Source organism: Schistocerca piceifrons, chromosome 2, assembly GCF_021461385.2.
Source record: "Schistocerca piceifrons isolate TAMUIC-IGC-003096 chromosome 2, iqSchPice1.1, whole genome shotgun sequence".
Classification (NCBI taxonomy): Eukaryota; Metazoa; Arthropoda; class Insecta; order Orthoptera; family Acrididae; genus Schistocerca; species Schistocerca piceifrons.
In genome coordinates, this window is record NC_060139.1 from 572,963,007 (window position 1) to 572,976,369 (window position 13,363).

Sequence of the window (13,363 nt, forward strand, 5' to 3'; positions counted from 1 at the left end):
TCTCTACTGGAAATGGATGAGGATGCAGTAGAAGAAAGCAGCCTGTGGATACATACGCCCTTTATTGTTTATTATTTACATTCATTCAGTTTTTGTGCTATTAGCAGTGATTCCTGGCGAGTACAGCAGATACGCTGCTTTGTTGTTTCCCAGTGTGTTGACCTCTGTGCACTGGCCTTGCCAGTAGTAGCACACACTGAGTGCCGCCGCTGCTGCTGCTGCTGCTGCTGCTGCTGCGTCATCGGATGTCTCGAGTAACCAGGTTACTTCAGGCTCTGGGCTAGACGGGAATCTGTTGTTGGCACAGAGAAGATGGCAGGGCCATCAACTGCTCTGAACTCCATACGAGAAGTTGGACTGTTACAGCAGGATGCATCAGGCCCCAGTGGTGCAGGACTTGAAGTCTTCAGTTTGTGCCCCAGAACAAGCTAAGGCAACTGGATTCTAGTGACATATATCCATGGAGGTGGCAAAGTACAAAGCTTCGAGTGCCTTGGTGGTCAGGCAGCAATCAGTGGGGGAGTCGACAAGCAAGGCAGGCCACCAGGAGTTGGTGTACATGTGCATCTCAACAGCTTCCCAAATGCATTACATTGGGTTCAGATCAGGCAAAATTGGTGGCCAAGACATCAATTTGATTTTGCTATCATGTTCTCAAATCACTGTACCACATTTCTGGCATTCTGACATGTATAGTTATGCTGCTGGACGATGTCATCACTGTCATGGAATATGTCAGGCATGGAGTGATGCAGGTGGTGTGCAATAATGTTCACATAGTCCATTGCTGTCATGGTGTCTTATAATACTATCACACGTCCTGTGGATATCTAGGTAAATGTTTCCCACAGCATACTACTGTCCTCACTGGCCTGCATTGATGGTATGGTGCACGTTTTGAGCAGCCATTTTCCTGTATGATGGAGTATATGGACAGATCATCAACCTGGTGTAACAAGAAACACAATTTGCCCCTCCAGTTGACATGTTTCCATTGATTCACACTCCAAGTTTGATGATCAAAATGTCCACAGAAACATACTTGATGATGTTTTTGGATCAACACAGAAACACTTAGAGGTTATTACAAATGATTGAAGCAATTTCACAGTTCTACAACAACTTTATTATTTGAGATATTTTCACAATGCTTTGCACACACATACAAAAACTCAAAAAGTTTTTCTAGGCATTCACAAATGTTCGATATGTGCGGGCTTGTAGCAATTGTAAACGGTAGGGCTTCTGCTTTACCCTTTTCCGTAAGATTTTCCAAACCATCGGCTGTGGTACGTTTAGCTCCCTGCTTGCTTTATTCGTCGACTTCCGTGGGCTACGCGTGAAACTTGCCCGCACGCGTTCAACCGTTTCTTCGCTCACTGCAGGCCGACCCGTTGATTTCCCCTTACAGAGGCATCCAGAAGCTTTAAACTGCGCATACCATCACCGAATGGAGTTAGCAGTTGGTGGATCTTTGTTGAACTTCGTCCTCAAGTGTCGTTGCACTGTTATGACTGACTGATGTGAGTGCATTTCAAGCACGACATACGCTTTCCCGGCTCCTGTCGCCATTTTGTCTCACTGCGCTCTCGAGCACTCTGGCGGCAGAAACCTGAAGTGCGGCTTCAGCCGAACAAAACTTTGAGTTTTTCTACGTATCTGTAGTGTGTCGTGACCATATGTCAATGAATGGAGCTACAGTGAATTTATGAAATCGCTTCAATCATTTGTAATAGCCCTGTACATGCTGAATAGTGTGCGTCGAACACTTGTATCTATATTAGCATAGTACTCTGTTGTCAGATCTGCCACAGATTGGTGCCTGTCCTACTTCACACAGCAGGTAAGCCTCCAATTCACACATACTGTGATGAGATATGGATGCCCAACATCTTGTTGCCTATTTGTGGTTTCAGCATTCTTCAACCACTTTTGATAGATGCTCACAACAGTAGCAAGCAAGTAGTTGATCAGCTTCACCATTTATGAGATGCTTGTTCCCAGGTGATAAGCCATAACATTCTGCCATTTGTTTTTGCAGACCATATTACCACTAGAATGGTTCCCCATTTGTCTCTGCTCCACTGACATACTTCACCTACTGTGTCACAAGTCTGCAACATGCCTAGACAGCATTCCGTCGTGCAGCAGGCAGTGCTCGCAATACACTGGTGTGCAAAATCAAAGCAACAAACTGCTATTTCCCCATCCTGTGTCTAATTAATAATATAATTGCATAAATTATCAACAGATGTCCATATGATTGTGTTCTGCTTGGAAGATGGCATTCTGGTCAATGAGCAACCATGCCAATGATGATGTCAAGGCACCTATCAAACGGGATAGTGTTTGCAGGTAGTCCCACATGCAGTCATTGTGTGCACAGTCACAGACAGTACAGTGTGGCACAGCGAAGACACCTACCAGACTCTGCAGTGTACAGCCATAGGAAGAATGGATGCAAGACAATCGCAAACTGATATGGCCTGGTGGCTTAATGTGAATTGTTCTGTTGTTTCTCAGATATGGCGACAGTTTTTAGAGACTAAAACAGTATCCCGAAGACCAGGGCAGGGCCAACATGTGTGACATCAGAAAGAGAGGACCATTGTTTGGCTGTAATGGCATGATTGTACCACCTTACGACACATGGCAGCATCATCCACTGGACAGGTCATATTGAGGCAAACATTGCAAGGAAGGCTTCGGTAGAGTGACTTTTATTCTTGGAGATCTGCTGTACATGTACCTCTGACGCGTCTTCAAAGAAGAGAAAATCTAGAGTGAAGTCGTCAACATGCTACCTGGATGGTTGAACAGTATGCCAATATTGTTTTCACAGATGATTTGATCTGGAGAGTGATTCTCAACATATTCACATCTAGAGCGAATGTAGAACACGATTTTGGGACCAAAATTTTGTGGAAAGAGACCATATCGAGAAGGATCCCTAATGGTGTAGGCATGGATTACATTGACCACTCGAATGCCCCATCATGAAATTGTATTGGTGAATCAGCAAGGTTTAACTGCTGTTAGGTATCGTGACGAGACTCTTAGGGACCTCATGTGCAGTTGTTGCAAGGTGCTGTGGGCCTAAACATCATGCTGATGGATGATAATACTCAATCTCATAGATCACAGGTGGTTGGTGTTTTCTTGAAAATGGAAGATATTGCACACATGAGGTGACCTGCCCACTCTCTCAATTTGAATCCCATAGAGCATGTCTGAGATGCACTAGAAAGACAGGTTGCATCACGTCAGCATCCACCAACCTCTCTCCAAGAGTTGCGAGCAGCTTTACAGGGAAAATGGGCATTATTGTCTCAACATGAGAGTGATGACATTGTTCCCAACATTCCCTATTGCTGCCAGAGGTGGTCACACCCCATACTGAGCACATTAACCAGTTGTTGGAATGTGTATGCAAACCCGTTAAGTCAGAAAAAATGAAGGACGTTTTCTCTACCATTATGCACATACCATTTCTTACATTCTGTATTCTGTACTTTCTTCTACTTAACTATCACCTGTTTATACTGTTTTGTTGTAAGATAAATGCAAACTTGCAAAATTTCCATTTGTTGCTTTAATTTTTGACACCAATATATTTTGTCTCACGAGAGTGTGTCGGAATAAGTGCTGTAAATATCCTTTAGCTCTACAGAAGTCACCTAATCCATTTGTTTATTTACTCATTTTGCTAATGATTTAAAGAAAAATAAGGAGTTTCTTTAGTTGAATGAAAGAGCCAATAACAGTACTTTTTGACAGAGAAACAGAAATGAAGATGATCTGGAACTATAAGAATGGGCCATTGTTATGACTATTCTTGTAGATAATCTGGGATTTCTAAACAGTTAGAAAGAAAATTGTGTCAGTTTGTACTCTGTAACAATAGGCTGCTAGCATCATCAATACTAATGCCACTCAGTTTCTAATCTTTTGCAGTTAATAAATAGCATTTCAGGATAAGTTCAGTGAATATATACACCACACATCATTATAAATACCCTGTGCGTGAAATCACTGAAATGCACTGTATTTCTAGCACCGAGTCTTAACCCTCTGTTTGTTCTGTTTTTTTTTTTTTTGTAACTCACTGAAAAGTTGTCACAATTTTTTTGTGCCTCAGGTCCTAATCTGAAAGTTGTGGCAACAATGTCTGCTGGGTATGACCACATAGATGTGAAGGAAGTGAAGTCTCGTGGAATTAAAATAGGAATTACCCCAAAGGTCTTAGATGCTGCTGTAGCTGATGTCGCAATGGCGCTTGCTTTGGCAGTGGCAAGAAGAATGCCTGAAGGACGTCAAAAAATTGAGAGGTCAGACTAAATATTATTAACTGTAAGTTTTCTAAAATATCAGTTAATGTAGTTACTACAGTACTTCATGTTCCACATAGCCATAAGTTAACTAAATCACAGTGATGTAAAATGTATCAAGTAATTACAGTAAATGTGTACATTAAATTTTAACAATTTATTCCATACAGAAAATTGTTCCATTTTAAAGTTAAACAGGAATGACAGTGACATTTATCTTACATGCATAGAGCCATATAGGTACTTATACACACACTCAGAAAATGCAGAATTTTGGTATCTGTTTAGAATGTGATACACAATAATTCCCACACATTGTTATTTATCACACCTGTAAGAAATAGAAAAAGATTCTGTTTTAGATGTATTTTTATTTAATTAGATTATTAATACTAGATTTGATGCTGACAGGAAGAGCATCTGTTCTGTATGCTGGAATAAAGAACTCCATTTTGGATTAAAGTGAAACATTTTACTTCTCTATGCAAATCTTACTTATTTCTAGTATAATGATTGTGATAGTTTCTAAAAAATATTCAGACACCATCGTCAGACAGGTTGAAGTAAAACTTGTCTGAAAATGCTACATTTTATCACTCATCATGCTTGTAACAGCTATCACATCCTCATCGAAGTCTTACAATTTTTGTGCTTTCTGGATAATGGAAGCCAACACAATGGCATACTTGCCACCTGTCTAGCCCCCAGCAGATGGCACTGGGTTTTTCGTTCAGACAGGTTCAGAGAAACTGCAGTGTTCCAATGGTAAACCAATACTGTGAATGAACATGATGCACCTTTACAGCCTTGTGGACAAGACGGTGGTCATACCAAGCAGTACTCACAAACTCAGTCGAACTCCAGCTTGTGATTTTTTGCACCTATAATCATACAGCACCATATTTCATCCTGTCCTCATACCATTTCTGCTTGTGCTCCTCTGACTCCAGCTAAAACTGTAGACACAATGCAATTCAGAGATACAGGGTTGTGCATGAAAAAGTGATCTTGAGTACTAGAAGGCTCATTGTCACCCACCAATTGTCATCTATTGTTTTCAAGCTGTTGCTTGCATTAACTTATTTGTTGTTTCTTTATTATGTAATTAGTACATGTTTATCTATTTGTTGTTGTACCTCCTCATGTTGTGCAACAATTTGTGTGTAACTGGCGAGCAGTCTGTACTCCAGGCCAATTTTTTGTGCAACATCCTGTATAATTAATATTCAGATATAGTAAATCCATACATATTATAAAAATGTGTGTATGTGAGTATGTTCCACATCTGCTCCTAAACCACTGGACTGATTTCAATGAAACTTGGTACACATATTATTTAGTATCAGAAAAGAAATACACTCATGTTCAGAGAAACAGGACACCTTGAATGACTAATGATAGGATGTTCATATTCACAGGACATGTACACTAGCATGTTCTGCAGAAATTTTTAGCATTTGAACCATGTCAGCCCATGGGTTCCATGTCAACATTGATATTGTGGTGCAATGCCAGCTACCAGTAAAATGTGCTTACAGCTCCCATTGTTGCTATAAACTGAAGATATAACATGGATACTGTGGTGCAGTGCCACCTACCAGTAAAATGTGCTTGCAGCTCCCATTGTAGCTATAAACTGAAGATATTGGATCAGTGTGACTTGAGCAGATGTACAGGATGCCTCACATTATGTATGTGCAAACTGTACCATCAAGTCATTGAGTTTGAAAGAGGCCACATTATTGTGATGAGAGAATGTGATGCATCCATGCGGGAAACTGGTGCTCTTTGGGACAAAGTGTTTCGGCAGTGCAATTGGTGTATCCAGTATGGTTCACAGAAGGCAATAGAATATGACGAGATGGGTCAGGTCGCACCACTCAGACCACCACCCTGAGAAGATTGACATCTCATCCAAATGACAGTGCAGGATGGATCTGCACCCTCCTCAGCTCTGGTGCAACAGTGGAACTGTCTAACACATTGTACACTATCAGGGTTGACTGTCCATCACCATTTATTATGGCATGGGTTATATGCAGATTGTCCACTTCCCTGCCTACCTTTGATGAATGTGCAGAAACATGCTAGACACAATGGTGTATGGAATGACATCACTGTGGACAGAAATGGCATCAGATACTAACCAGGTTCTGTTTCCTTGAAAATGATGGCTGCATTTTGGTTCACAACAGGCAGGAGGAGCAGCATCACAGTAGCTGCATTCGCACAAGACACACAGGGCAACTCAAGGTCTTATGGTGTGGGTGCTATTGGGTACAACAACAAATCACAATTGGTGTGTGTCCATGGCAATGTGACAAGCGTGACCTAAGTGAGTGACATCCTGCTACCCGTAGCCATACCCTTTCTGCACATCACTCCAAATGACATTTTTCAGCAAGACAACGCGCAACTACATGTTGCATGAACACATGCCTTCTTGGTGTCACAGTATTTCAGCCTTTTGCCCTGGCCCACCAGATCACCAGGCTTACTGTCAATTGAAACTGTGCAGGATAGGGTGAAACGATGGGTGCAGTACTGTGACCCAGTGCCAACCACCACATATGAACTTAGGAACTAGGTGAATGCAGCATGGATGGCAGTATCACAGGATGCCATTTGTGCCTTGTATGCATTGATGCCATCACACATGGAACAATTTATCAGGGCTCATGGCAGACTCTGTGCCTACTAGGAAACAGGACTCGTGCTGAACCGAGGTGACTGAAATGCTAATCATTTCTGCAGAATATACTAATGTACATATCCTGTGAATATGAACATCCTATCTCTAGCCATTCAAGATGTTCTATTTTTTCTGAACATGAGTGTACTATGCGGTTAAGAAGCAGCAACTTCCTATTGGGGTGAGTGTGATAATATGGAGAGAGAGAGAGAAGGGGGGAGGAAGAGACTGAGGGACAGAGAGAGATCAAGGGGGATATGGACACAAGTATGGGAGGAGATGGACAGAGAGAGGGGCAGGGAGAAATGTAAAGAGAAGAGGAGGAGATGGGCAGAGGAAGGAAAGAGGAGACGCACAGACAAAGGGAGGAAGAAATGGACAGAGAGAAGGGGACAAGGAGAAATGGGGGGGGGGGGGTGAGGGGGGAGAGAGATGCTACAGGAGGAGGAGGAGGATTCTGAAAGGGGAAGAGGAGATGGACAGAGATAGTGGGGTAGAGCAGATGGACACACAGAGGTTAGCAGGAGTTGGAGAGAAAGTGTGTGTGTGGGAGGGGGGGGGGGGGGGAGGAGACGGAGATGGACAGAGAGGTGGGCAGAGGGGAGGAGGAAGAGATGGACTAATAGAATTGGAATAAATACATGTCTGGGCAATGCTGGGACTCAGCTATTTACAGAGATATGTGTAAGTTGATATAAAAGAATAATGTTTGTTTTGAGGTTTTTGCAAACTCATTACAATAATTTGAATTTATAGAAATGAATTTTATAACATGAAATAATTATGGATACAAATATTATTATCTGGTTTTGTATGTGACAGGATCACATGTATAATTATTATTTATATGAATGACACTTTAAAGGTGAAACTACAATGATTTAATTGAAATTAATGCAAAAAGGCAAGATAACTGATTGATACTGGGGCATTATGTAAAATGAAGAGACCAATTCTGGACAAAGTGGACTCTTGTACCTCAAAAAACATTAGATGATCTGATACCAAGCCAGTCCTGTGGGTGAAGGTGTGTGGTCCTTTACAGCAATGTAAATAAGATGATGGGCATACCATGCAGTACACACACACACACACACACACACACACACACACACACACACACACTGTTGTAACACTGTGGTACCTATTCAAACAAAGACTGTACTTGTTCTGTTCTCATCTCACACTTCACTTGCCACTACACTTATGCAGCCTTATAATATCCTGATACATCCTGTTTCAGTGACCTGTCTGTTATTGAATGTTTTTGCATCCAGTGCCCACCTTACATAATGTAGAATATTTCTTTATTTACAGCATATTCACTACCACAGCTGACAGGTAAACATTAAAACAGATTACGGATGCAATGAGGGAACAAGAATGGTTTCTGATAAACTACTCACTTTGTCATTCGTTAGAGACAGTATTTCAGCTTGAACAAATTTCATTGTCATGTATGGACCTAAGACACTGAAGATTGCAGTCATCGAGACCTGTGGAGGAAACAAACATAAAATATTCCTTGAACAGCTGAATGCCTTCCAACACATCAAAATTGATCAGTTTTAGACTGACTTTTGTACTATGGGCTCCATTTTATTGTTAGGCTCCTCAAATTACACTACATGCAGTTCTTATCAAACAACAATAGCTATGTTTCAATACAACATAGAAGTTGTCAGTGAATTTCATAATATTCTTTAATCACCATTTCCAACCACACTGCTGCTCCTGTCTGCTACTTTTTTGAAAATATAGCATGTCCTACACACATTTTCACCGTATATGCTGTTGTTTTTGCACAATGAACACTTTTGGCTGTTTTTCATACATTTCTTTTCCGAACTTAGACATTCCTGAACTACAGAGATGTTCTCTTGAGGTGTTTTTATACACATTTCTCCTGTTTTGTTACAGTGGAGAATAATCCCATTTTCAGGATCAAGTTCACACAGTTCTTTTGGCAGTTTGCATACATATCAAAAAATGTAGCAGCTCATATAAAAACTGTTACAGAGTACAAAATAATCTGCTAACACCTCCCCCTCTCCCCTTTCCAGGAAGTGAGTCACAACTTTCATCTGTCTTAATTTTGTTAAAATTTCATTTGTAATATTTTCTAATTAACAGGTATTCCTTAAAGTCTTTTTCATGACTGTGGAGAAAATGTGCAATACTTAGTTAATTATATTTTCAGAATTAAAATATGCTGTATGACACAAGGCTATAATTACATTCATTTATTCATTCAGTGACATGTTGTGTTCCATAAAGCCTCTCTGGAGACCAAACTGAGAAGTTATTAAAAAGTTATTCTCAGAAAGATGATTCAGTGTTCTGTGGCCATGTTTGTGATTTTTATTGGTCCTGCAAGTTATTTTCTGTATAGCTATGCAAATTGTACACAGAACACATGCATAATAATATAAAATACATAATGGTTTATATTTTTATTTTATAATACATAATGTTACTCCATACGTAATAATTTACAACATTGGAGTCTAAAAAATACCCTTTTGTGTATTATATCTGACTGTAAATAAGTGGTATAGTGCAACATTTGTGTCTATTGCTAGTTCACATTTAATGCTAGTTCACTGTCTCTTAACCTGCTACATACAAATTGTTATTCATAGGGTGAACTTTAGCTCACTATCTCTTCATACAATGTCAGAATTTTTTCTGGAGTTGCAGGGTAAGTGTTCTAGGGTTTGAGGCTTTGTAATTCTCTATAACACTTGTTTTAATTCCATGTTGCATGTATGACTCAAAAAGTCTGTAATAGATAGAGCACAAGAGGTCTTGATGTGCATACTGAGCTAATCGTAAGCCAACTTCTCAAAAGTTTTTGAGAACATGGAAAAGTGGACTTATAAGTAAAGGTCACTTGTGTATTTCCTTTTTTATAAACAGATGTTACTACAGCATCATAAATCAGTCTTTTGTGACTGGAGTGGAAAAGGGGGGGGGGGGGGGTAACTACCAAGGCTGCACAAGATTTTAGTACTGTAGTTGAAATACCATTGTAGCCATAGCCACGAGAGTTACTATTCTTCAGTGACATTATGATTTCTGTGATCTCACTGGTAGATGAATCTGGAAATGTGAATGCCTGATAGTAGAGTATGCAATGCATGTCTAAGTAAATGTAAAAAATACACTAGTGTTCAAAAGTTAAGCATAATCATGAAAATGAGAAGAGAAAAGGTGAGCAATCACCGAACATCACCATAAATACTTATCTATGAACCCTATTTGTTGACTCTGTGTAGGAAAGAAGTACTCCACACTGTGAATAGTGGCATTACTGAAAGGCAACCACAAAAAATGCATGGACCACTGACATCTCAGTCTGGTTTGGCCATTTATAGTGAGCAGAGTGTAGACCCTTGCTAAAGTTGTTAGCGGAATGACATAAAGATGCCATTTGGATTCTGTTGTGCAGGGTAAAATATTCCGCTGCCAGGAAGCAGGTCAAATGCAGACTGAAATCTCAGTATCCTTGGATGAGCCACAGAAGGTCATTTCCAGGCATTAGCAATGGCCTTGAGACACGGGAGATATTCTTCATAGGCCAGTAGAAGGCTGACCATGAATAATGACTCCACAGCAGGCCTGAGATCTGGCCGTAACTGCCCAATGAAATGGGAATACATCTGCAAGTCAGTTGACTGCAGAATTTGCAGCTGCCTCAGGAGATGCTGTCTCCCGACAGACTGTGTATCAGACGCTTAGGATAGCAAGACTGTTTGCCAGATGTCCACATGGAGTTGCTCTTGTGGATGAATTTCTTGAAGGTGATGTAGTGTTTCGAGAATTTCCGCACAAATGTTAGAACCAATTGGCCTTCTACCATCTCAAAGACATGATATTTTAAATATAAGTGTGAGATAACCTATCTACTGCATGTCGCCTGTCTGTGTGTGCATGTCCAAAGTGTGTAGTGAGAAGACTGTAGATACGGTGGTCGAACGGCACCAACAAGTACTTGTCGGTTGCACCAAGGAAGTTGTAATGGAAGAACACGGCAGCCCCAAGGAACTTCTGTGTTATTCTGTGCTGTTTTATAACTTTGACTATTGCAGTGATGAAAAAAACAGTTGAGTTGAAAAAAGATTTTTAGTAACTTTTAACACAGATGTGCAAGAGGCAAGACTTATTCATGATTTCCATGGTTGTTGAATCAACTATGTGGTAAATGTATCTTAATTTGTGTCTAATGTGAGATGACATGGGCGGCTTACCAGAAGTCTAATGTTTATGTGAGAAATGATAATTTTGTTCTTTATGGAAGTTGAAATACACCGACAGTGAACTAAAAGTATTCTTAGAGTACCTACTCATTTCACGAGTAGAGAGAGAGAGAGAGAGAGAGAGAGAGAGAGAGAGAGAGAGAGAGAGAGAGTCATATATATTCCTTTAACTTGCATCATTCTTTGGAGAAGAAGTTTTTGGAGACTGACATAGCCGGCTATCTAGAGAAGAAGATTGGCTGTGCATACTGAGTAAGTCTGTGTGTAAAAGAAGTGAGAAGGTTGCAATCCAACTTCACACATTCTTGCCGTCAAAAACATTAGAGTGAAGATATCCATCACACGAACTGGCCATTGAGGTCCCCTGATCTTATTTCTATACACATGCCTGGGATGCAGTATGGAAGTGAATTGCATCCTGTCAGCCTCCATTAGGACTGTTCCAGACCTCCACACTGCTCTGGCTGAGGAAGGGATCAAATGCCAAGAGAATGCTTTAATCAGCTCATAAAGAGCATACTACATTACTGTGCAGTCTGTATAGCTGTTAGGGGTAGCCGTATCCCCCTATTAACAGGTTCTTTTGTTGTGGAAGAGATTTCCCAGTTGTGTTATTTTCTTACAAATGTGTATCTTAACTATCAGAACATTATGTTTCAGGCACTTGTGTGTGGAAAATACCTTGTGGTCAAGCTCTAGCTTGTTCAGTAATCCTCCCAATATCCTCTGAGATATTTAGTGAGTCATGGAACGTGTATTGGAAAGACAGATTAGACACCATAGGACTGGGAGTGTTCATTCCTGTTGACAAAAAGTTATTATTTTGCATATAACATGTATAGGTGAAACCATGTTAATTGTTGGCTGTTTTTACCAGCCACCTGATTCTGCTGTGACAGTTCTAGAGGCATTTAAAGAAAGTCTATGGTCAGTTGTGCATAAATACCCAGATCATGCAATACTAGTTGGAGGCAACCTTAACCTATAGTATAGATGGGGCTGTCTTTGGATTCATTTTGGGGAGTACACACAGACATTCGTGCGAAGTACTGTTGAACACGTTTTCTGAAACCTATCTTGAGCAGCTAGTTCAGCAGCCAACAAACGATGGAAATATCTTAGACCTGGTAGCTACCAATAGGCTTATCAACAACATCAATGTAGAAACAGGGATTAACAGTCATGATGTCATTATAGCAACTATGGCTATGAAATTTAATAAAGGTTAGGGAACTGTTTCTTCTAGAAAGAGCAGATAAGCAGTTGTTAGCATCTCACGAAGACAGTGAGTTGACTCCACTTAGTTCCAGAGGAATTAGGAGCAAAGTTTAAGCAAATCGTAAATAGTAGTCTGGAGAGTCGTGTGCCTAGTAAGTGGATTAAGGATGGAAAAGACCCATCACAGTTTAATAATAACATTCAGAAAATGCCGAGGAGTCGGAGGCTGTCACACTCTCAGTTCCAAAGAAAATGCACAAATGATGACAAGCAAAAGTTAGTAGAGATTTGTGCATATGTGGAAAGATCTATGTGCAAAGCGTACAACTACCACCATCATACCTTAGCAAAAGATCTGGTGGAGAATCTGAGAAAATTCTGATCCTATGTAAAATCACTAAGCAGGTCTAAGGCTTCCATCCAGTCTGTTGTTAACCAGTCTGGTGTGGCTGTTGAAAATAGCAAAACAAAAGCTGAAGTTTTAAATTTTGCAGGAGAACCATTCAAACATACCATCATTTGAATATCAAACAGACTCCCGTATGGACGACATAGTAATAAGCATCCCTGGTGTAGACAAACAACAGAAAGATTTGAAAGCAAATAAGTCACCAGGTCCATATGAAATCCTAATTAGATTTTACAGAATACTCTATGCCATTGGTCCCCCACTTAGCTCACATTTACCATGACACTCTTGCCCAGCAAAAAGTCCCACACAACTGGAAAAAAGTGCAGGTAATCCTGTATATAAGAAGGATAAAAGAACAGACCTGCAAAATTACAGACCAATATACCTAATCTTGGTTTACTGCAGGATCTGTGAACATATTCTCAGTTCGAATTTAATAAATTTTTTCAGAACT

At 40.3% G+C, this 13,363-nt stretch overlaps 1 protein-coding gene across 1 annotated transcript in view; it reads left to right on the forward strand.

The window, feature by feature from the left end:
* The window catches only part of LOC124777480 (glyoxylate reductase/hydroxypyruvate reductase-like), an 89,184-nt gene that overhangs the window by 49,746 nt on the left and 26,075 nt on the right, over positions 1-13,363 (forward strand). The window contains exon 3 of the mRNA XM_047252915.1: positions 4,139-4,328. Within this exon, the coding sequence (XP_047108871.1) occupies positions 4,139-4,328 (190 nt within the window). The remainder of the gene's footprint in view (positions 1-4,138; positions 4,329-13,363) is intronic.